The 25,781-nt window shown below is 41.0% G+C and overlaps 1 protein-coding gene across 15 annotated transcripts in view; it reads left to right on the top strand.

Moving 5' to 3' along the window:
- ASAP1 (ArfGAP with SH3 domain, ankyrin repeat and PH domain 1) overlaps positions 1-25,781 on the top strand; it is a 394,403-nt gene that overhangs the window by 296,671 nt on the left and 71,951 nt on the right. For all 15 annotated transcript variants that reach the window (XM_063606905.1, XM_034966609.3, XM_063606901.1 and 12 more), the window contains 5 exons: positions 13,012-13,099; positions 15,716-15,764; positions 21,588-21,751; positions 23,585-23,718; positions 25,571-25,662. In XM_063606905.1, coding sequence (XP_063462975.1) covers positions 13,012-13,099; positions 15,716-15,764; positions 21,588-21,751; positions 23,585-23,718; positions 25,571-25,662 — 527 coding nt within the window. The remainder of the gene's footprint in view (positions 1-13,011; positions 13,100-15,715; positions 15,765-21,587; positions 21,752-23,584; positions 23,719-25,570; positions 25,663-25,781) is intronic.

Raw genomic sequence — 25,781 nt, 5'->3', positions numbered from 1 at the left:
CCTATTACCGTTAGTTTATTGGATGTTGCTGACAATACTGAAATCTGTTGACAAGCAAACCCTCCTGCTACAAACATCAGAGCATTTCCCCCAGAGCACCCTGGAGGGAAATGGCTTACTCTCCTAACTTCTGATTCCCTCCTGCTAATTTGTGCTATTCTGTTCCCCACTTTTCACTGGCTTTGGCCCAGACCTTTTTTGCTGCCAGTTACATCACTCATAATCACATTGCTGCTCCCACAGAAAGGTCTCTAGCCAGTTTTAGCTGGCTTTTCCTGACTTTGCAAACACCATTGATTAGAATTAGATTGAAAATCAAGGCCAGCAGTTTTCTGAGAAAAACATAAAGGGCTTCTTTGAAAAAGTGGGGAGAAGAGCTTTTGTTGTCAGAAAACTTGAGGTGTTTGGGACACATGGAAATTCTTTGGTTTGAAGGCCCTCATCAGTGTCACCTTTGCAAATTGTTCTTATCAAAGTGATTCAGGAGAAGGCCAGGTATGCATTTAGATTAATGGTGCAGGGTTTGTTGGCTTGGCCACCCAAGCAAGGTCTGCACCAGAGGTGATTAATCTCCCCAGCTTACTATTCTAAGGAGAAATACATTTCTGTGTACACCTGAAAAATTGGCAGCCCATCCTTAGAAGATTTCATTTGTAAATTCTTTGCTTTTTATGTATCTGTTAAGACAAAAAAAATTTTTTTACCAACTATTCAAAGTAATGCAGAACTGTGGGAACCAAATTCAGTGTGAATCTCTGAATTTGCTATAACAGTAGTAATATTGATGATAGCAGCTTCCAACTATGGACCATCTAGTATGTTCCAAACACAGTATAAGATGCTTTCATTTCAAAATACCAGTTCCAACAAATCTTTGGCAAACATTTCAGTTAGCCTCAGGCCAGGCGCGGTGGCTCATGCCTATAATCCGCTCATGCCTCATTTTGGGAGGCTGAGACAGGCAGATCACTTGAGCCCAGGAGTTCGAGACCAGCCTGGGCAACATGGAGAAACCCTATCTCTACAAAAAAAAAAATGCAAAAATTAGCTGGGCATGATGGTGCACACCTGTATTCCCAGCTACTTGGGAGGCTGTGAAGTGGGAGGATCGCTTGAACCTGGGAGGCAGAGGCCGCAGTGAGCCAAGATTGCACCACTGCACTCCAGCCTGGGCGACAGAGCCAGGCCCTGTCTCAAGAAAAAAAAGTTTTAGCCTCAAAACTCAAGTATAAAGCTTATATGAAGCGACTAAACTATTATCATTTCTATAGTTTTGAATTGTTTGTTTTTTCTAACTAAAAGTATTGTAGTATAAATAAATATCATAAATTACAACAGAAAGTATAAGAATTACAGTTGACATATTTATTGTAGTAATCTTGAAAAATCAATTTCAAAAGTATAAGCAGCTATGTTCTTCAAAAACCCTGCTCTGTGAATTAACCAGTGTCACATTCTGTTTAAATAATGGGTTGTAAAAAGAGAACTGCCATTTATGCAGCACTTAGAATGCACCCTGCACTTCATCTTCAAGATGGCCCTACAAGATAGGCATCACTATCTTCATTTCTCACTATGCTGGAAATTCCTAGGAGGTAGGGACCGCATCTTACTCATCTTTGAATTTTCGGTACCTAACACATTGCCTGACGTGTACTTAGTGCTCAGTGAATACTTTTCTAATGAGACTGCATTTTATAGATGAAGCTCAGAGAGGTTAAATCCCATGCTCAGGGTCATGAAGTTTGTAAATAGCTGGACCAGTTTTCCAGCCTTAAAGCCTGTACTCTTTCTACTGTATCATAGGGTTTTTTTTTCCTCAGCTGCCAGATTGTTGTTAGGTCTTTGAAAGTTTCATGAATAACAGTTCTTTGCAGTGGAACTGCTTACCTTGGCCTTATCTTGATACTCCTTGAATTAGTCAGGGGTCTTAGGGTAGAGAAGGCTGTAAGGGATTCCAGGAAGGGAGGAGAAGGAGGAGTACTTGTCATGAAGATAATGCAAGTGTTCTAAGAATTTATATTTGAATCTGAAACTGCCTAAATAATACATTACATCTTTCAGATGTCTTCAGATGCCCTTATGATTAGCACTTACAACGATTATTAAATTTATCGTCACTTTTTTCTCAATCAACCAACACCAACAGTATTTTTAATAGCACACAGAAGTTCATTAAGGTCTGGTGTTTTACTCAAAAGGGTTGGAAATCCAGCTGGCCTCTTTAGAGGTTCCACCTCTTAGGTGGATAATGTGTGTGTGTCCACCTGCTTGATGGGCTGATCATTTTGAACAGGGGGAGAGTCAGACCACATCCTTTTGAGTCCATCTGCAGTAAATGCCCATTCAGGATCTTATTGTATGTGCCTTTTATTAAGCTACTTAACTTGTACTAATCTGTGAAGCAGAATAACACTACCTGTCTTCCATGTTACGAGAATTAAATAAGATGATGCATTTAAAGCTTTGCAGAGCCTGGACCATAATAAGTGTTCCTTAAACTTAATAGCTCTTGTCATCTCAGTGAGCTGAAGTAGGATCACAGCATCTGGAACCCTGGAGCCAGACTGCCTAGACTTGAATTTCAACCCTGACACTGAATCTCTAGTGAGGATTTTCCATCTAAATAAAATGGGGCTATTAATGAGGCCTAATTCATAAGTGATTGTAAAGATTAAATGAGTTTATTGATTATAAATAATTAGAACAGAACGTAGGGCAGAATTAGTGCTCAATAAATGTCAGCTATTATTATTACTACTTCTCTAATGTACAACTGTCCCCACTTTAAACTGTGGTTTATTGGAAATATTTTTTTTTTTTTTTTTTTTTTTTTTTTTTTGAGACTGCATTTCCCTTTGGAGTGCAGTGGCACCATCTTGGCTCCCTGGGCTCAAGCAATTCTCATGTCACAGCCTCCTGAGTAGCTGGGACTACAGGCATGCGCCACCACAGCCAGCTAATTTTTAGTATTTTTAGTAGAGACGGAGTTTCACCATGTTGGCCAGGCTGGTTTCAAATTCATGACTTCAAGTGATCCACCCACCTCGGCTTCCCAAAGTTCTGGGATTACAGACGTGAGCTGCCACACCTGGCCGTTGGAATTCTTTTGTATTGCTATTTTCATTACTACTCAGTGTACTTTACAGAGCCCATTTGGGGTACCTCTTCTCTCATAGAAATTTAATTTCTGCCTTTAGGGATTAACAGCAGCTCTGTCACCTTCCATGGCATTTCACTAAAGCAAGAATTGGTTGTGTCTCTTCTCCCTTTCCTTTGGATCTTTGGATCTAAGGTCTGTTGTTTTCTTGCCCTATCCAGAGCGCTGAAGATAACATTCAGCTTCCAGGGCTTTAAAAGAAGCACTGAAAGCACATACAGGAAACAGGAAGAGACCTGCAAAATGGATTGCTCTCTTCTTTGCTATTAATGTATTCAGTAACCTTGTTTCTGTTACTGGCCTTCGGAGCTCTCCTTGGCTGTCCTCTGATTCCACGTCTTTACTCTCATTGTCACTGAAAAGAGAGAATGAGAATATTTTTCTTCGCTCCAACAGATTAGAAAGCAGCACTGTCAGTTGTAAGAGGGCAAACTTTGGAGCCAGTTAAACCCAGGCTCACAAATTTAGAGCTCACAAATTTAGAAAGTGTGACCGTTTGGTTAGAGTATGTGCTGTTGGTCCTTAGCATATACAGAGGTCTTAGCATATACGAAGGTATATGCTAAGGGGTAAAAAGGTTTTTTTTACTTTTACTAAGGGGTAAAAAGGCTTTTTTAAAGTCTTGATTTACAAATTTGAAGGTGTAAAACCAAGGAACCTGCAGTTTGACACCAGCTGTGATGTTACCTCCTGCCCACATTCCTAATATAAGAAATAATAGAGTTCTTAAAAATGTTTCAGGCCAGGTGCATTGGCTCTCACCTGTAAACCCAGCACTTTGGGAGTTTGAGGCTTAAGTCCAGGACTTCGAGACCAGCCTGGGCTACGTGGCAAAACCCCATCTCTAAAAAAAAAAAAAAACACAAAACTTAGCCAGGTATGGTGGTACATGCCTGTTGTACCAGCTCCTTGGGAGGCTCAGGCAGGAGGATCACTGAAGCCCATGTGGCAGAGGTTGCAATGAGCCAAGATCACACCACCGTACCCCACCCTGGGCGACAGAGTGAGACCCCATCTCAAAAAAAAAAAAAAAAAAAAAGTTTTACTTTGACCTAATGTTCTGTTGTTAACAGCTGTGACCTTAAGGCTGAGTTAACTTAACCTTTTGGTGCCTTATTTTCCACATCTCTCAAATAGTAATAATAGTGGTACTTAGTTGTAGGGTGGTTATGAGAATTAAGTGAGCAAGTATATGTAAAACACATGGCATGGAGCCCAGCATGAGTAAATGCTGTGTTCTCATCAACATAATGATGCCCTCGCTTTAAAGACTGCCCTTTCTGTGTGAGGCTAATAAAAGCCTCAAACACATTTTGTCTCAGCCATTCACGAGGTCATGAGTTCAAGAACAGCCTGGCCAACATGGTGAAACCCCGTCTCTACTAAAAATACAGAAAAGTAGCCGGGTGTGGTGGCGCGTGCCTGTAATCCCAGCTACTCAGGAGGCTGAGGCAGGAGAATCGCTTGAACCCAGGAGGCAGAGGTTGCAGTAAGCCAAGATCACACCACTGTACTCCAGTCTGGGCAACAGAGCGAGACTCCGTCTAAAAAAAAGAAAAAAACATATGCCATAGCTCAGATGTTTTACTATCAAATTAATGCATTTTATACAAATATTCCAAGTCTGAAGGTTTTAGTTTTATGTACCCTTGTTGGATAGCATGACATAAAGTGGCTACTGAAATTAATAGGAAATGTGAATTTAAAAATTCTTCCTGTATTGGCCCAAACTCTATATACTATCAAATAGTAGGTACTTAATACATATTTGCAGAAATGCCTGCATGGATGACTATCTAGCACATTCATTGGATGCAGTAACATCAGCGCCACGTCTTAGCAGGAGCCCCAGTAAGCTCTTTTTTTCTATTTGCATTGTAGCATTGATTGTTTAATGTTGATTTGAGTGGAACATCCTCTCAAAAGTAAGGTAACCAATTCCTTGCTGCAATAAAAAACATTTTCTTGGAGATCTCCATTTTCAAATATTTCTTTCTCACATATACATACATTCTGCCAACTGGAAATGAGTCCCTTTATTAAAATGATTGGGAGATACAGTGATAAATGTTTGACAAAAAAATTAATAAAATGGTTGGGAGGGTTAAGAGAATTCAGCCATCTACTCTAGAATGAATTACTTCAGTTAGATAATCGCTACTTATCTTTTTCCCTGTCTGAAGGATCACACAGGGGATGTGAGAGCTTTAGTTGTGGCCACAGAGTAATAAATTTGGAGTTTGGAACGTGCATCTGGAGGGAAAATGAGGGAACTGGCCATTTAAGGGCAGTAAGAACCAGAAAAGGCAAAACAGTAAAGCTATATTTTGACTGACTTTGTAAGTTTTCCTAGGGCTTGGCTTGACAGGGAAACAGTGTGATAAGTGAGAAGAGATTTGTTCAGAATTCAGCTTTGCCTTTTACTTTTTGTAAAACATAGGTTAGTTTACTTCACCTTCCTGATCCTTGGTTACCTCATTTATGAAATGGGTTTGGGAACAGTACCTAACTCATAGAGTCATTGCAAAAATTAAATAATAGAATTCATATAATATATCTGGCAGTTTAGGTACTCAGTTTTTTAAAAAAATTGTTACCTTTTATCTGTTTGGAAGGCCAAAAGCCAATAGTCTTGATTGCTAAAATTCTGGCGATAAGATCTCTCTGCAGTGGTAAGTGTTCAGCATGTACCTTAATTTCTTACCACGGTTGTAGTTATTGATCGTATGCCAAAAATATATGTCCCTGTAGGGCACAGTAGGTGTCTAAAAAAATATTTATTGAATGAAAACTTTGAAATGACCATAATGGTCTGAGCAGCCCTGTTTTCAGACACTAGCATAGGAAGTGAAGAGAGCTTTGTCATTTTATTTTTACCTCTTTCCACGCGTCAGCCTCATCCTGGCTGGGTCAGGCCTATTTTCCAAGTAATTAATGTTCACTTCTTGTTTGTAAAGCAGAGAAATTCAGTAAGATGATGGGAGGAAATAATTTCATTTCTGGGTACTAATTCCAGTAGCAGCTGTTTTCTGCTAACTGAGAAATATGCCTGTGCTAACAACTTTACACTTCCAGCAAAAACACTGGAACCATGGTGCACACTAAGCTGTCTAAAGACAAATGCGCGGTGTTTATTTTCTTTTAGGAAACACAGAAACATTAATTGGGATTGACTCATTCTGTTTCTGCATGCATTTCTACTTACTTATTTGATGATTTTCCTAGCTAAACAGCCACTTTCTATTATGTCAGAGGGATATCTTCATCACTTCTCTTCATGAAATGTACCCAGAGCTTCCCTGATTGAAACATTTTCAAAAATCAAAAACTTGAATAGGTTTGCCTTTTGTCTGAGGGTGTGTAGGAGAGGGGTGTGTAAAATGAAGACATCTGTGTATATTGTTAATTGGGAAAAACAGTTTACAAAATAGTATATACAAGTTGAACCAACATATGTCAAAAAAAAAAAAAAAAAAAACAGACATCTCACACACACATCTTGGTAAAATTAAGGTATTAACAGTGATTATTGCTGCATGTGAAAGTGAGATTCTAACAACTGTTTGGTTTCTTCTTTGTACTATCTCTGTCTCCTTTTCTTCTGTGAATGTGTTTTATTTTAATGAGAAGTAAAACCTATAAAAGGACAAGCCTCAGAGTTTGAAGGAACAGAGTTGTAGAATCGTCAGTTTTGAAAAGTGTCATAACTATATTTAGAGAAGCTCTTGTAGCTTTTGAAAGAGATGCTGCTCAAGAGAGCCTTCAGGAACAATGTGTTCCTCCATTCACCATTCAAATTTCTGCACTGAATAATTCACATAGTAGGTAATGGTTACTTGTGGAATGATGCATTGAAAGTCTCCTTTTCTAGCTGTCTTAAGCCTCTGGCCACCAGCACCACTACCGTACATAGCTCTAATTCAGGCCCTCCTCATTTCATTGCTCATCTTCCTTACTCTCTCAGCCTCTCTCTGCCTCCTCTACCTTTCCCACCAACCGCCCCCCCACCACCCCACCGTGAAATAGAGATCTAACTGGCCACTCTGCTTTCTCCAGTAGATTGCCAGAGTCATGGATAGGAACGTGAGTTTCTTAGTATCATATGCAGAGTCTCCCTTCCTGTGTGCTCAGTGTCACCTCCTGCAGCTTGTCCCCTCCTATGCCCCAGGCCTTTGGACCTGCTTATCACACTTCCCAGTTTGTCCGTATTCCCTCCTCCAAGTCCTCTCTGAAGGTTGAGGCTGCCTTTGTGGAACCTTGCCTACATCTCTGGTGCACACCCTTGAGCTCAGGTCCCTGGGCTCCCTGGGCCCCCGTACGTAATCAAGTCTGTTTCCACAGATGTTTAATGGCATGGACCATGTGTTTTTCAGATGTGCTTGGAATGTGGTAGAGGCTTAATAAATATATGATGAATGAGTAAGTAGGAATTTCAAAGTGGCTTCTAAAATTTCTCTTTTCCCCAATTATGAAAGTAAGTACTTAGAGGAGAGTCAGATAACCCAAGAAGATATTAAAATAGAAATTAATCTTTGGAGCTTTTGCTTCATTGACCTCTAACCCTTACTGTAATCAGGAGGAAATGTTCTTGTGTGCTGGGCATCCAGCTGTTATTCTCCGAGCTATATCAGATTACTTTCTTTCCAGGCTGGACTGCAGAGTGACCGCAGAAGAGAAGGAGTGGGGGCTCTGACCCATCCAAACCACTTTCTTACTGGGAGAGCTTAGGAATGTTACTTAACCTTACTGTGCCTTTATTTCTTCACTTAGTAAAAGAAACTGAAGACTTCCCTCACAGGTAGTACATGAGATAGTATATGACATAAGATGCCTGGAATGTAGTCATTAATTTAGTAAATATTTATTGAGGGCTGGGCACGGTGGTACATGGCTATAATCTCAGCACTTTGAGAGGCTGAGGCAGGAGGATCACTTGAGGCCGGGAGTTTAAGATCAGCCTGGGCAACAAACCAAGATCCCATCTCTACAAAAATTTTAAAAATTAGTCAAGCATGGTGAGGCATGCCTGTAGTCCCAGCTACTTGGGAGGCTGAGGCAGGAGGATGCCTTGAGCCCAGGAGTTCAAGGCTGCAGTGAGCCATGATTGTACCACTGCATTCCAGCCTGGGCAACAGAGTGAAATCCTGTCTCTAAAAAATACATATTTTTTAAATTAGCCTCGTGTGGTGGCGTGCGCATATAGTGCCAGTTACTAGGAAGGCTAAGGTAGGACAATCACTTCAGCCTGGGAGGTCAAGGCTGCCATGAGCCATGATCTTGCTAGTACCTGATGTGTGCCAAGCACATTTTAATGAGAAAAATGTGTGTGTCCTTAGTGAGAAGGAAGACAGGAAGCAAATAAGGAGTGTTAAGAGCCAGAAAGAAAATACAGCAGGGTGTACAAAAATGGAACATCATGGGGAGGTGGTCAGGCCAGGTACCGCCTCCTCTGAGGAGGTGCTGATTGATGAGAGTTCTGCAGGGAGTGAGCAGGGAGCTCTCCGAGGGCCTGCAGGAGTGTGTGAGCAGCAGGAGGGACCAGTGCCCCTCCTCAGCCAAAGGAACAACTCAGAGTGACAGGAGCTGAGTGCGAGAAGGGGCCTGCGGTTGGTGCCTGGAGGTCATGGCACAGATGTGTGTTTATTCTGAGCAGGATGGGAATCAACGCAAGGACTCAATAGATACATAGACGTTTCCAGAGTTTCTCTTCTGTTTTGTTTTCTTTTTTCTCTCCTGTACTTAAACAATATGAAAGCATTTCCTAAACTGTTCCACTGTGGTGTAGCCCAGAGTAAATCATTTAGTTTTACTTTAATTTTAGTCTGCTGAAATCCCAGGAAAGATTATACAGTCTCCAATCAATATACCTATAAATTAGTACTAAATGTCTAGAAAGTGCTTTGAAATTTTGGAAAGTTACACAAACATCTGAAGTTACAATTATTACTGTAGTGATTTCTGTGCTTCAAATGCCTTGGTTTTTGGACTTCTGTGGAACATACCACTCCCCTCTGGTATTCATGGGCTCAGCCCTGGGTATGTCAGCTGCTTAGGCAGTCAAAACTTACGCGTACTTGGCTCCTCAAAGTCACATTTGGGATGATGGCCATTTGTCAAGTGCCTCACTGGCAGCTCAGTTTGGAGAAGAGCACTATGTGTAGGCAAGATGTGCCTGTGTCAAATGCGGTTCATGTTAATGTAGCAAAAGTCAGTCTAGTAGATTTGGCAAACTTCTAAGAGAATAAACATCATACGTCATCACCACTGAAGTTGTGGGTCAATCATGGAATGACTTAAACCATATAAATTCCTTATCAGCAAAATACTTTGAAATAGTCCGTGCTTAGAAATGAGAGGTGAGGAGGATGGGAGGAGGGAAAGGAGCAGAAAAGGTAACTATTGGGTACTTGGCCTAATACCTGGATGATAAAATAATACGTACAACAAACCCCTGTGACACATGTTTACCTACATAATAAACATCACATGTACCCCCAAACCTAAAAGTTTTTTTAAAAAAAAAAAAAGAAAGAAAGAAATGAGAGCTGAGACCTGAGGCCAGCATGGTGCCTCACGCCTGTAATCCCACTTGAGGCTGACAGATCACTTGAGCTCAGGAGTTTAAGAGCAGCCTAGGCAACATGGAGAGACTGTCTCCACTAAAAATACCAAAAAAAAAATAATAATAACCAGGTGTGATGGTGTGCATCCATAGTCCCAGCTACTTGGGAGGCTGAGGTGGGAGGATCGCTTGAGCCTAGGAGGTTGAGACTGCAGTGATCTATGATCACCCCAGTGCACTCTAGCCTGGCCGACAAAGCGAGACCCTATCTCAAAAAAAAAACAAAAAGGAGAAAGAAAAAGAAAGAAATGAGAGGTAAATAGTGCTGTTTAACTTGCCTGACTGCAGTTAATACTCAGCTGAGTGTATGGGTTTTTTTTGTTTTGTTTTTTCAAGATTTGTATCTACTCTTGGTTGTATCTGTTGGTAAGATTGTTCAGAAACACTGGAGAAATCTAGATTTTGGGAGAATTAAAAAATAAAGTTAACCTTCTGTCACATTCAAATGTGAATAGTGTCTAAAAATTACTAAATTTTTCTTTTTCTTTTTTTTTTTTGTTTTTTGTTTGTTTGTTTGTTTGAGATAGAGTCTTGCTCTGTCACCCTGTTGCCCAGGCTGAAGTGCAATGGCGTGACTTTGGCTTACAGCAGCCTCCACCTGTCAGGCTCAAGTGATTCTCCTGCCTTAGCCTCCTGAGTAGCTGGGATTACAGGCATGCGCCGTCATGCTTAGCTAAGTTTTGTATTTTCAGTAGAGACGACGGGGTTGCGCCACGTTGGCCAGGCTGGTCTTGAACCCCAGGCCTCAGGTGATCCGCCTGCCTCAGCCTCCCAAAGTGCTGGGATTACAGGCGTGAGCCCCCACGCCTGGTCAGCTTAAAAATTATTAAATTTTTCAAAGGCAGTCCTTCTCTACTTAAGAAACCTGAAACCTGTTATTATGCATAATCAACTTAAGCTTGGGAAGTTCTTCCTTATTTCTGGCCCAAATCTTCTGCAATTGGAGTGTATTTCTTTTCATCTGAGCTAATGGAAAACAGCTGCCCAACCTTCCCAATAACAACCTTCATATACTTGAAGATGGTCATTAAGTCGCCCCCTAGCTTTCCCTCCTCTGTACTAAGTAATGCCTCTAACTCATCTTCAGAGTTTCCATTTTCCACCCTTTCAATCATCTCTTCATCTCCCCAAGCTTTTCTGCATCCTTCTTTAAATGTGGTTTCCAAATTGGAACATAATATCGTAGCAAGAGTTGTTCTCACCATTAACTGGGTCACTGCCTTTTCAGGTGGTCATATGCCATTGTCATTTATATGAGAAAGTCAGCAATTTTATCAACATCCAAAAAGATGAGATGTAGAACTTACAGTTCTTTTTACAGTGAGCTAAGCCTGCTTCGTGGCTACAGATTCTGATTTTGGAGTCTGAGGCCTTTAGCAACCCAAACACTTCAGCTGTTTTCTTTTTTTTTTTTTTTTTTTTTCTTTTTTTGAGACGGAGTTTCACTCTTGTTGCCCAGGCTGGAGTGCAGTGGCGAGATCTCGGCTCAGTGCAGCCTCCGCCTCCCAAGTTCAAGTGATTCTCCTGCCTCAGCCTCCCGAGTAGCTGGGATTATAGGCACCCGACACCACACCCGGCTAATTTTGTATTTTTAGTAGAGACAGGGTTTCTCCATGTTGGTCAGGTGGATCTCGAACTCCCGACCTCAGGTGATCCACCCACCTCAGCCTTTCAAAGTGCTGGGATTACAGGCATGAGCCACCTCGTCTGGCTCTTCAGCTGTTTTCTAAGAAAAACTTGCAGGCCCACAAGCTCCTGCCTCCCCTTCTAGGTTTGGTGACAAGTTCTGGAGTACAGGAATCTTCCCAAGCACTGTTTCCTCATTGGCAAAATTCTCTTGTACTTGACTTCTGGTTCCATTTCTAAATCAAAGGTACATGCATTGAACATGGAATCCCCTGGGGTCTCTCACTTCCTCCCCCAAAGCAGTTTGCTTTGGAATAGATAGATATGGGACAAAGGGCATTGTTTTCTATGTCTAATCTCATTGAAATCATAGAGGGAGAAAGATCTTGAAAAATGGTCCAGAGAGCACAGGAAGATAAATAGAAATTGTTTAATCCCCATTATTTAGAAGGAGAGGTGGCAGTGTATCATTGAAGGTGTCTTGATTGTATGCCATCTCTGTTGTTTCAGGCTTACTGATGTGACTTGTCTCTAACTCCCTCCCCCTCTCTTTTCCCTGAAAATTTTAATTCCTCAGCTGGAGATGCACCTGGTACTAGGATTTTCAGAACCACAGCTCTCAATCGAAACAGGGATATAGGTCCAATTAAAGAGTTTCATTGCTTATTTCTCCAGGCTTCTTGTGTTCGAGCACAGCCCAGCCCAGGCACTCAAACATTTCATTCCTTGGTCAGCTTCTGCAGGAAGGAGGGATCCTAGTATCAGCCATTGTCCAGCATGTGACCTTGAACATGGGCAGGCAGGAGAGTGTTTTGACCGGTGTGAATACGTGGTGAGACTTCCTAAGTTAGCGTGACTATCTAGATACTATAGGGTCTGTTTTATATGTGTGACCAAGAGATTTGCTGATAAGTTATATGAAATCCTTATCAAATTTTCTCTCTCCCCAGATATTGGGGTTCATTAAGCATTGCCTCACAGGTAGTAATTGTCATTGTACTTCTGAGAGAAGTAATGTAAATTTTGCATCACAACCAAAATTTGTTGAATCCATGGATACCTGGGAGATCAATTTGGGGATGATTGATTACCGGGGTCATTTTGAATGGATAAATGAAATATAGCTCAGCTACATTTCATAGTAAGATACAGCATTAAAAGTGCCAACTGTTGGTGCTTAGTTATGGGTAGGTTCCAGAAAGGTGCATTTCCATGGACCATGCCCACTGTTCATTGGAAGTGAGGTGGATTATTTTTTTATTCTCTTCTGAAAAATCACCAGAATATTTATGCACAGTTTAAAGACATTTAGTAGGACACCTAATTTTTTTTTCCATCTTTAATGAGATTCAGAATTCAACTGGGATAAATAAAACTTTACTAAACTTACCAGCTTATATTTGAGGGCAGAAACCTACAGATCTGTTGTCTTCTTGCAGCAAACTTGGAACAATGCTCAGATGTCTGTTTCTTCATTGCTGAAAATGTATTTTTGTACCACTGAGCAGGCCTTATGAACAGCATACCTGCCCTGCAGGGCACTGAACCTGCAGACAAGAGAGTGGAGCTGCATGTAACTTCTCCATTTTCTCTTTTTTTCCAGTCTAACAGGCAACCAGCCAAGTTGAACCTTCTCACCTGCCAAGTAAAACCTAATGCCGAAGACAAAAAATCTTTTGACCTGATATCACGTGAGTCCTTTTTCTCTCTCTGAGTTGGTTATTGTGGCTTCTGACACCTGCACATTTCCATTCTCCAGGTCAGCAGCTTTTCCAAGCAGGGCTCCTCACAGTTGGCATTGGAACAGTTTCTTGTTATTCCTGCATGTGCTGCTCTAGGAAGATGCCCCAGGTCTCTTAATTTCCACTGAGCCCACCTGCAGTTGACAAGGCATAGCAGTGTCAGATCCGACCAGCAATAGAATAGAATCTAGGATTTGTACATTGAACTAGACCAATGCTTGACTGTGAGTACACAGCTTTATCCCCTTGGAGAGATGTTTCTTAGTATATTCCCATTTCTGTCTTAGATCTACTGAATTATAGTTGTTGGTATGAGGCCCAGACATAGTTTAAAAAAAAAAAAAGCCACTAGGTGATTGTAATGTGCACCTGTGGTTAAGAAGCACGGATGTAGACTTGGGAATGCAGATGTGCCACTATATCTGTACAACGAATTTGCCCAGAGTTATATCCCTGCAAAATCTAGCTCTTAAAGGAAAAATCATTTCCTTGCTTCCAAGCAGAACTTCCTTCAACCTCCGTGAATTGATGGCACTGCACCCTGTCAGTCTTCTACTTCATGGTTCAGAGTTTGCTTTTCTCTTGTGATGAGAGAGCGTAATGAGCTACCCACCCCACAGCCTGTTATAGCCTGTGCCCTCATAGTGTGTAAAGAGTTGGGGGGAGATGTTCCTTTAGGCTGGCTACCTGTGCTTGTACTGATTCCTATGGGTGTCCTTACCGACCCACACTGTAGCTGAGAGGACTCCTCTTTGTAAAGAGAGGATGACAGTGCCAGTGAAGTGACTCTCGTGAATATCCTGAAATCCTGCAACACTAATCTTAAGTATCCTTCCTTCTCTATCACAGCCCAGCAAGGCAGACCCACAGCCAAAGTGGATGATCTATGTATAGAAGCACAGAAATATTTTCTTGCCCTTTGAAACCCTTCTGATGCAGTTGTGTGAATAGTCCTGACCCAAAAGATAGAGTCAGTCATGAGGCTCTTTAGGGGTAGTCGAAACTGTATTCTGCAGCATCTGTATGAAGTTTAGATTCCCTGTGATTTTCATGACCAAGAGATTTATTGAGTTATTGAAGAGAAAGAAATAGGAAAATTTGGAATTATTTTATGACTTCAAAAAGCCAAAAACCCCTAGTTATGAGAGTCTGTAGGTTATTAATAATAGTTGGCAGTTATAGAGCATCTGTTACATGCCAGGTGCCTTATATACATTAGTACTAATCTTCATGAAAGCCCTATCAGTTTTCCATTTTACAGAAGAAAAAACTGAGACTCCAAGAGGTTCAGTGACCTACAGAAGGTCACACAGCAATAAAGCAGAGATTCAACCAAAGCTCTTAGGCTCTGCCACCCATGGCATGTTCTTTTTTGTTTTGTTTTGTTTTGGGGTTTTTTTTTTGGTTTTTTTTTTGTTTGTTTTTGAGGCAGGGTCTTACTCTGTCACACAGGCTGCAGTGCAGTGGTTCAGTTGCAGCTCACTGCAGCCTCAACCTCCTGGGCTCAAGTGATCCTCCTGCTTCACCCTCCCAAGTAGCTGGGACCACAGGTGCATGCCACCACATCTGGCTAATTTTTAATTTTTTTTGTAGAGGCAGGGTCTCTGTTGCTGAAGCTGATCTCGAACTCCTAGGCTTAAGCAGTCCTCCTACCTCAACCTCCTAAAGTGTTAGGATTATAGCCATGAGCTGTAATACTAAGCATGGTGTGTTCTTTGACATACACATTGTCTCTCTCTCCAAGGGAGATGAAGGGTGTGATTGCCTAACCTAGAGTAGTCACACAGGAAGTGCTCAGGATATGTTAGTTTGACCTGAATATATTGAGAAAGAGCTTCCCTCATGTACACCCAGCCCAAAGTATCCAAGTTAGGTCACTCCTTCCCGCTCCTTCCCTTACATGGATAGCAGAGATTGAGCCTTTCTTCCTGCAACCTGATTCAGCCAGAGAGCAGCCCCAACATCTGGGGCATAGTATGTCTAGTGTTGGGGGTGTTGGGGCTACCCCATGGTTAAGTCTCAGAACAAATGGGGAACGGTAAATGAATCATTTCTGAAAAGGAGATTTTTTTAAAAAAAAGAAAACACAGTAACAATTGAATTGAAAATGAAACAGAAAATACTGAATTAGCTGGCACTCTCCAGTTTGTCATGGAAATCCATTTGGATCAAATAGGACCTTCCCCTCTCCTCACTGTTTATTCAAAAGCAGTGCCAGATGTATGCATGGTATTTGTGGTTATTTTATTGTATTCTTGTTGCACTTAAGAAGAATAATCTTGACAGAATGAATCATGTAGCTGTTTTATTGCCGTGTGACCTTGTGTAAGTCACTGAACCTCTTGGAGCCTCAGTTTTTTTTTTCTGTAAAATGAGAAACAGATAGAGCTTTTGTGAAGATGAGCAATAATATACACAAGGCACCTGGTACATAATGGCGTAAAACTAAAATAATATTAAAATTCTACTTTTACTGGTTTTCTTCCCAGGAACTTAAATCTGTGTTGTACCTGAAAGTACCCTGCTTTCTAAGGTTTCACTTATTTTTCTTTTTTTTTATTTTAGATAATAGAACATATCACTTTCAGGCAGAAGATGAGCAGGATTATGTAGCGTAAGTAGTTTTGAAATAAAGGTGCGATGCCTTGGATTGAAAAAGCACCTCTCTGTTTACAATACACATCAACATTTTCTTTTCATTTGTAAGAACCTCGCCTGGTGGCTCCATGCTTCTTTCCCGCCTGTGGGCCATCACATGTTGCTCTTCTCTCTGTCTGTGGTTCTCCCTCTTGTCTACTCAATAAGCTCTGGTACCTCCTGCAAGATTCTGCTCAAGCCTCACCCTCTCTGGGGTTATAGCTCACTACTCTTTGCCCGTGGCCTCTTCATAACCTTCTGTGACCCTGTGGTGCATGTCTGCAGCCCTTAGAGACCAAGAGCTTTTCGAGGGCAAGGACCGTGCCTTATGCATCTTTTAATCACATCCCTTGCCCTCAGGAGGGGCCTTTGCTCAGTTTTTGGTGGCCAAACATATCAGCCAGCCTACCTGGGCACTTGACCATTATTGTAAGAGGAGCAGGTGAGCCAGGCCCTGAAGGAAGGAAACTGCCATGTGCCTTTCACTGGGGTGAACAGAGTCAATAAAAGGGAGCGTGATATAGTGGAAAGGAACAGGTTGGTATCACATACTCCTGGGTTGGAGTTTTGCACTCACCTGACCAGGTATGCAACCTTAGATAGTCCCTAGCCCCTTTTTTAAAATGCTAGCCCTGGTCCTGAGCTGTCTTTATTCCCTCTTCTTTCCTGTAGCCTGTCTAGACTGAAAAAGGCAGTGTGTGACTATTATAAATCTCAGCTGCTTGGGAGAGGGATGTTTTTGTTAAAATGGGCAATTATTGTTCACTTTTTTTTTTTTATTTCTAATGAGTACTTGGGGTAATTTGGACCGAGTTTTATAAACTGTCAAACTTCCTGTCCCATCAGTGGCACAGAATACATGCTATGTTCCTCTCTTATTTCTGGAGAGCCACAGAATTCTGCTTATACACTTTTTGCCTTATACTCACTTCTTTTCTCTCTCCCACTCGCTTACTTTTGTTATTGCTCACACACACAATCTTCTCTGGGGAATTTTACTCTTTTCCCATTTCAAAGGAGAAATGATAAAGGATCAGAAAGAGAAGAGAACATGGGTAGAAAAGATACAGAGGTGGGAGGAACAGGGTGGGGAAAGAAAACTGAGAGAGAAGGTAGAAAGACAAAGGAAAAGGATGAGAAAGGTCTAATTAGCTATTCATTATTTGAATATTTAATGAATGCCAGCTGTATGCCAAGACTATGCAAAGCCTTGAGAATACAACATTAAATTAGATGGAGCCCCTGCCCTGAAGGAACTGCATCTCTGCTGCAGGAGGCTGTCGGTACGACATGGTGCAGGTGCTAAGTGTAAGGACAGAGGAGGCCATGTGCTGGAGGAATAGAGTCGGGGCACACACCCTCATGATTTCCTGGGGTTGTTGCTCAGAGACGACTTCCAAGAGGAAGGTAAGGCTGAGCTGGCTCATGAACGTAGGGGAAGGTTGTAAATACTCTATACTCCAGGCAGGAGGCTCTGATGGCACAGAAACAGGAGGATGGAATAGGAAGGAAGTGATTGATGACTTGGTGTTATGGGTATAGAGTTGGTAGACTGAAAGGTGACTAGAAGTCAAAGAGGAGGAAGTCAGAGGCCTGGCCCTCCACCCACAGGTTCAGAGAGGTACTATTTATAATAAAAATGGGTAATAGTTATTGAGATGTTACGTGCTAAATGCACTTCATGTCTTATTAATCCTCACAACCCCAGAAAGTAGGGACTTTTGTCCCTAGTTTGCAAATGAGGAAACAGAGGCACAATGTGCCCATGGTAACAGTCCTAGTAAGCTAGTATTTGAACCCAGATAGAATTCCACAGTCACCTTGGAATATTGTTTCTCCTTCTCCGATTTCATTCTCTCCTCCTCATTTCCCTTTCTCAAAACCCTAAGTGAAACACAGGTGAGTAATTTGGGTGAGGCAGGGAACACAACCACTTTCTGTTTGTTCCCTTATGACTCAAACTCAGGTCTTCAATATTTTATTTACTCTTAGAACTTACAGGTAATTCAGTCCCAGTTTTGTTAAGAGATTGGTTTCCTGCCCGTGAGACTTAACATTTTTCAGTAAAAGAATTACATGGCCCATCCTGAAGTTGCGCATTTTGCACTTTGCAGTTTTGTTTTGTTTCTGAGACAAGGCCTCACTCTGTCACACATGCTGGAGTGCAGTGGCATGATTATAGCTCACTTGCAGCCTCAGTCCTCAGTCTCCCAGGCTCAGGTGATCCTCCTGTCGCAGCCTTGCAAGTAGCTAGTGCTACAAGCACGCATCACCACGCCCAGCTAATTTTCATTTCTTTTTTTTTTTTTTTTTTTTTTCAGTAGCCATGAGGTCTTGCTGTTGTTACCCAGGCTGGCCTCAAACTCCTGAGCTCAAGCCATCCTCCCACCTCGACCCCAGAAAGTGCTGGGATTATAGGCGTGAGCTATAGTGCCCAGCCTGCATTCTCTCTGGGTGCTGGTGGTGAGAGGGGAACTTTATTTTGAGTGCTGTAGGAGGTAATGGCAGTCCACAAAGAAAGCGCATGCCTCAGAGGGAAGCCTTAGTTCTTCACTTACCTCCAGGTTACATAGAGGCAGTTTCACTGCATCATTGAGTTTATTTTTCATATGAAAGTGTTCGACGAAATTGAATGAAAAAATTTCTTCTGAGGAAAGTTCACAAAGAGCAGATGCATGTTAGACTCATTTGGCTTCTTGTCCAGGCTCTGCTGGCTAGTGGCTTTTTTATTTGTTTGTTTGTTTGTTTTCAGAGTCTCGCTCTGTCGCCCAGGGTGGAGTGCAGTGGCGCGATCTCGGCTCACTGCAACCTGTGCCTCCCGGGTTCAAGCAATTCTGCTGCCTCAGCCTCGCGAGTACCTGGAACTACAGGCGCGTGCCACCACGCCTGGCTAATTTTTTTGTATTTTTAGTAGAGATGGGGTTTCACCGTGTTAGCCAGGATGATCTCGATCTCCTGACCTCGTGATTTGCCCGCCTTGGCCTCCCAAAGTGCTGGGCTTACAGGCGTGAGCGTGGCTTTTTTTTTAAAATGAGATCTGTGTTGCCCAGGCTGGACTTGAACTCCTAGGCTAGAGCGATCTTCCCGCTTCAGCCTCCCCAGTAGCTGGGACTACATACGTGCACTATGGTGGTTAGTGGCTTTTTAACCTTAGGCAGATCATCTGGCTTCAGTCTTCTCATCAGTAAGATGGGATTATATACCTCGATTGCAGGATTTTGAGAGGATAAGCTATGTAAAGCCCTTAGCACAGTGCCAAGTTATTTTTTATCTTATAAAACTCAAAGCAACGTTTAAAGTATTAAAATACAATTATGCATTCTTTGTGCTTTGGAGTATGCTTGTTACTTGAAAATAATTTAAAAGTTAATGTCACAAATGATCACTGTGAGTCTTGGTCCTTTTGAAATTTAGCCATTTCATTCCACCAAATTTGAATTATTTTCTCTAGAAAATTATCCTTTAAATATACTTTTTCTGATTATCATGACAAACTTCTTTATTTATTTGTCATGAGCTCCTGAGTAAAGAGGCAAATGGAAGGAACTCTGAAAAAGTGAGTCAACAAAAGTTTTTTCTTATCCCCATCTGGTCTGACAGAATCCAGCCTAGAACCTTAGGCAAGTCATATAACCTCAGTTTCCTCATCTATAAAGTATTATAAACCCTAACTTAGAGGCATGTGAGAAGATTCTGCAGGTTGAGTATCCCTTATTTGAAATGCTTGGGCCCACAACTTTTTTGGATTTCAAATTTGGGGTGTTCAATCTATATGTTAAAAATTGTAAGTATTTGGTACATAGTAGATACTGGCCAATATTAGCCAAATGCTAGAATGCCTGAGGAAAGCGAAATAGAGGCTTTGCAGTCAAGTGAAAAATCCAGTAACATCAGTGCCGCTGATAAAATGCAGTAATCAGTCCTGTTGAACCCAGGTTCTTGATTTGTTTTTAACAAAACAATTTCTAGTTTCTAACTTCAGACTGATATAAAAAATACTGTTTTAATCTTCTAAAAGGTATAAAATCCCCCCATTCCTTCTGCATATGAATTCCTAGACTGTTGGTTTTGAAATGTTCAGTTTTCTGCATCACAGAAGTTAAGGTGTGTATATGCGTTTCTCCCAACATACTGAAGGTGAGCGCCACCTAGAGTCAAAGGTGTGACTTGCATAGTTCACATACTCCAAAAACATAATTTGGTTTTTAATTCTTATGCTGTCACTATTGCTTATTCAAAGTCTTTTGTATAGTGCTTTGTTTCATATCCATTTCATTCAACGATATACAAAAAAATGAGAGACTCAGTTCTGAACCTCTGTATTGTCTGTTGAGAATAAACATTAGCTGTCTATATAGTAACAAAAAATTAACACTGGTTTGGAAATGTTTTTTATTTTCTTTTTAGAAAATAAATTTGGCTTTTTTCTCATTCATGAAAGTAATACAAGTTCATTATAGTTTTGAAAAATTATAGAAAGGCACAAAGTCGGGCAATTCCTCTATGAGTTGTTTTCCATAGAAAATCACTCAGAGACAACCACTATTGACATATTTGTGAAATTCCTTTTAGCCTTTATTACATACATATATTTAAATTTGGGATTATATCATTATATTAGCCCGTTCTCACACTGCTATAAGGAAATACTGTAGACTGGGTAATTTATAAAGGAAAGAAATTTAATTGACTCACAGTTCCACATGGCTGGGGAGGCCTCAGGAGACTTACAATTATGGTGGAAGGGCAGCAAACATGTCTTTCTTCACATGGCAGCAGGAGAGAGAAGTGTGTGGAGCAAAGAGGGAAGAGCCCCTCATAAAACCATCAGATCTCAACTCACTCACTATTATGAGAACAGCATGGGGGAAACCGCCACCTTGATCCAATCACTTCCTACACGGGTCTCTCCCCAGACACGTGGGGATTATGGGGATTACAATTCAAGATGAGATTTGGGTGAGGACACAAATCCAAACCATATCAATCATATAATAGGTTTTTTTGTTGTTGATTTCACAAAACACTATATTATGAGCATTTATCCAGTGTCACCCAAAAATTATTTGAAAATGTACACTTTAATGCCTGCTTAACTGTTCTACTTTGTGGTTATTTCAGGCCTTGTTAATCAACTCTCTGTTGTTGGGTTTCTAGGTTATTTTAGTAGCAAAGGGTTATTTTGTTTGGGACATATGGTAGTCATACTGTATATAAGTAAATCTGCAGTCTTCATTTAATATTATAAATGTCATCATGTTTCCATGTTAATATGCCTTTTTCATAAGTATAAATTTTTATGGCTGCTAATGAAATATCCCTTCATTTTCACTGTTAAGTGTCCCCACTGACATGGACTTGCAGAAAATACATACCTTTTGCTAAACTCCTTTTCCTGGCTCCTCTCCATTTCTCATCATTTCTTTCTCATCCTTGCATTGGATGGGTCCCTCATTGAGTCCTCTCCATTCCAACATTCCCTTTGTTCAATATGCCCACACGGAAATGCAGTCTCCTTGTATATTCGTTCAAGTCCTCAGTTATATTGATTTTTTACTTTTCTCATCTGCTCCTCTCCTGTCTCTCATTTTCCCCTATGTGTCATTTTCCATTCTTTAACTCTCACCTTCCTTCAAGTTTGATTTCTTTGTTTTTCCTCACTTTATTGCTATTTTGGAAGGGGGCTTCTCTTTTGGAATTACTTGACAAAAGTAGATTTTTTTTTTGCAGTGGCAAAAAAAAAAAGAAAAATGGCCATGCTCTTATAAAGGCTTTTTTCCTCTTATGTTTTTACCAACAGATGGATATCAGTATTGACAAATAGCAAAGAAGAGGCCCTAACCATGGCCTTCCGTGGAGAGCAGAGTGCGGGAGAGAACAGCCTGGAAGACCTGACAAAAGCCATTATTGAGGATGTCCAGCGGCTCCCAGGGAATGACATTTGCTGCGATTGTGGCTCATCAGGTTTTTGTCCCCATATTTGAACGAGCTTTTACAACATCCTTTCTCTTCCTGTAGAATATAAAACGATCTAGTTATTGAAAAACCTTAACCCCTATGGACACACTCACATACACACACAAAACACGTATTCCCAGCGTGATTTTTCCTACCGCTGAGCTGCTTTTACCTATGCTGTTTTCTCTACCTGGAAAGCCCCCTCTTGCTCTCCTAGGTGTCACTGCCAAAATACTACCTTTCCTTATAAGGTCCAGGTATATAAGCACCATGGACATTATGGAGAGAGTAGGGGGCATGGAGTCCACATTTTGTATCACTGTCCACCACTCCCAGCCTGGACAATCTCACACTGAGTCCCTTTAGTATTCTGATTCGTAGTTTACTTATCCTAAAAAATGGGTCAGTAAACCTCTTGCTATGGCACGGTGGCTCACGCCTGTAATCCCAGCACTTTGGGAGGCTGAGGCGGGCGGATCACTTGAGGTCAGGAGTTCGAGACTAGCCTGGCCAACATGGTGAAACCCCACCTCTATTAAAAATACAAAAACTAGCTGGGCGAGGTGGCGGGCACCTGTAATCCCAGCTACTTGGGAGGATAAGGCAGAAGAATCATTTGAACCCAGAAGGCAGAGGTTGCAGTGAGCCAAGATTGCACCATTGCACTCTAGCCTGGGCAACAGAGCGAGACTGTCTCAAAAAAAAGAAAAAAGAAATGGTGCATGTGAAATCAACTGACATGTGGTACATGATTTTCCTTCCTTCCTACTCAGCCACACCTTCCCTCACCTCTGTATCACATTGAAGTCGCCTTCTCCCAAACTTTTATTTTCAAATAGTACTATATTACCAGTGTATTGGCAACAGCTAACACTGAGTGTTCCCACTGTACTGAGAATCATGCTAGGTGTTTTGCTTATCTCAGTGAATCCTTGCAGAACCCCTGTGAGCAAGATCCCAATATTCTCATTTTACAGATGAGGAAACTGGGACTCAGGTTGAATGACTTGCATAAGGTCACACAGCTAGTAGGAGTCAGAACAAGGGTGCAAACCTGGTATTCTTAAGCACTGTGATATACTTTTTTGCTGTTTTACTTGTGAAACTGGATTTTCTACACAAGAAGCCATAAGCACCTCAGAGAGAAGTCTCAGATTTTCTGCCATTATTGTGTACATGTATGATAGTGACACACGTAGTGTCAGGAAATGGCAAGCAGGTAGTAAAATCTCAAGCATTGACCAGTCAGGAAGAAGCTTGACCCAGAGAGAGAAACCTGAAGATTTGGCTAACATGGAAGTAATAGTTCCCATTGTTCTAGGGCCATTGGAGGTTGTAGAAAAAAGGCCTTAGGTCACTGAAAGAAACATTTGGTGTTCAATATTTACAGCTGTCTTATTACTAAGAAGTGCTCATGGGGAGGCCATGACCAAGAACTGTTGAGGTTAATGTTAGTTGCAACTTGGAGGTTAATGATGGCTATAGAATCCACTCCCCTGTGAGCAGTACTTAATAGACCTTCAGTCCATCACTGTCAGAGGTGATCGTGGCAGTGAGGGAACATCTCTCACAGGCCTAGAGGTGTTGCATAGGGTCTCTTAAGGAAAGCCTTTCTCACTTTTTCACAAGGATAAAGTGCTTAATTTTGTTTTCAGTTCAGTATCAAAGGGAAACTTTTATGATAGCCCCTAGGCTAAACCTCAAGAGTCCATTTCTTCCATTTAAGTCTTTCCTTCATAGTTCTTAACAATTTGTACTACTGTTTTAGCTTCCTCTGTAGTTGGCACACTAAAATTAGATGTCTTTTTTGTTTCATTGTCTTCAACATTCTTTCCACAGAACCCACCTGGCTTTCAACCAACTTGGGTATTTTGACCTGTATAGAATGTTCTGGCATCCATAGGGAAATGGGGGTTCATATTTCTCGCATTCAGTCTTTGGAACTAGACAAATTAGGAACTTCTGAACTCTTGGTAAGTAGTGACCTGTGCTTGGGAAGAATGATATTATTGTCATGAGTAATTTTAATGTATTGTTTTGGATTTTTTTTGTATATCTGCTGAGTACAAAGAATTATAATTCCTGAATTTTGTGAGTTTGCGTAGACGTTTAAAATGTAACTTTTGTGGTGTGTAATGCTGACTTTCTATTTCCTGTTTGAAGAAAGGATGAATCATACATGTCTATAAGTAGCTCAGTGAAATTGGCTCTTTTCTTTTGGGATGGTCTTCTTCAAAACTACATTTTTCTTTATGAATTAGTTTTCATATAACTCATGGAAATAGCAGTTAAACTCAAATGTTCACATTACCTCATGGCTTCTGTTGTAAATAATGACTAAAGAGTTTATCTCAATTTTTTTTTATTATTTCTAAGTTTGTAAAAGTACACATGAATTACAAGTGGCTTGTTAACTATTGTCATAAAACCAACTACTCTCGAACCCATAACTTCTTTAGGTAGTAAGAGAAGAAATTATGAGAAGTTGTGGTGCTTAGCTTCTTAATCCAAAAAAGGGGTTATGTACACTTAAACTTGTTTTCCTTTAACCTCTGCCCTTCCCATCATGAGTCACCCAGATTTGGAGTTGTCATCAGGTCCAAATTGCTCCCCGAGATATACCAAAATACAGAAGGGGAGCCTACTTGGCATCCCCCAAGTAGGATGCCTACTGGACAAATGCCCTATTTTGCATAATTTTAACACCTGGTGCACTGTGAGAGAGTCTTTGTACTAAGAGTGAAATTTTTAAAATAAAGTATGACTTCTCAGACAGGAGGCTCACCCTTGAGCAGAACCTGAATGAACCTGGGCTCAAAAAAAAGCTGAAAGTCTGGCTTATCATTAGCCTTAACCAAAAAGGGCAGTTAGTGACCCAGCCAGCAGCCCTGGTCATCTGAGCGTTCACTAAGCAATCGTGATCTGTCTTGTGTTCTATGCACAATACAAGACATTCCTTCTAATTTAGAATGTAGGAAGTTACCGTGCTGATACTCGGCTCCCCAGTTCACTTCAGGATTGTAGAGAAAAGACACAGACCTATTACCTGTAACACATTCTTTAGTGCAGAAATGATGTCCCTCATCTCCTTGACCTGTATTAATGAAACCCAGTTTGACAACAAGAAAGAGGAAAGTCCAAATCCTAAACGTTTGCCATGCAATAAACCCAAGATTTTTTCCCTCAAAGACATGGTTGCATGTATGTTTCTTAAACTTTGTATCCCAAAATTACATAAAATGATTAGAGGCCCTTCAGAACAAATTTTCTTAGAATGCTCTTGAACCCAGAAGCAAAATGGTTCCTGGGTCCTCTGCTGCCTGCAGCATCTTAATCTGTATCCAGATATAAAGTAATCCTATGTCCTTTTCTGTCCTGGGAGTAAATTTGTTCAATATAAAAAGGGAACATGATGGTGGTTGATAAGCTATTGCTTTTTATTAAAAGTTTAACCTAGACTCACATATGGAGCCTGCTCTCTGTAATCTCCTATAGTTTATGTGTGTGTAGAAGCAGATTCTGTTCTAGCATTTATCACATATTTGTAGACATGATTGATTTCCTTGTCAATGGCCCCACTAGACTATGAGCATCTATGGAGAGGGAACATAGTTTACCCATCTCTGTATTTCCAGCACTTAGTTTGGTGCTTGGCACGTAGTAGATGCTCAGTAAATATTTGTAGACCAGATGGACGGTGGTTTGTATTCTAAGTCAAATGAGGGAAAATACATGTTCATAAATCTCAAAAACAAATAATAGGAGACTTTTAACTAGTAGCAAAGAGTTTGCTATATTGTGGTTTGTTTGTTTTTTCTGTTACAGCTGGCCAAGAATGTAGGAAACAATAGTTTTAATGATATTATGGAAGCGAATTTACCCAGCCCCTCACCAAAACCCACCCCTTCAAGTGATATGTAAGTATTTCTGATATATTGAACCTTTTAAACCATTCTATAATTGTTTTTCTACCCTTCCAAAAAACTTTTTTTTTTTGGCTGGGTGCAGTGGCTCACGCCTGTAATCCCAGCACTTT

The sequence above is a fragment of the Pan paniscus genome, chromosome 7 (assembly GCF_029289425.2).
Source record: "Pan paniscus chromosome 7, NHGRI_mPanPan1-v2.0_pri, whole genome shotgun sequence".
Lineage (NCBI taxonomy): Eukaryota > Metazoa > Chordata > Mammalia > Primates > Hominidae > Pan > Pan paniscus.
This window is presented reverse-complemented; position numbering and strand designations above follow the sequence as displayed.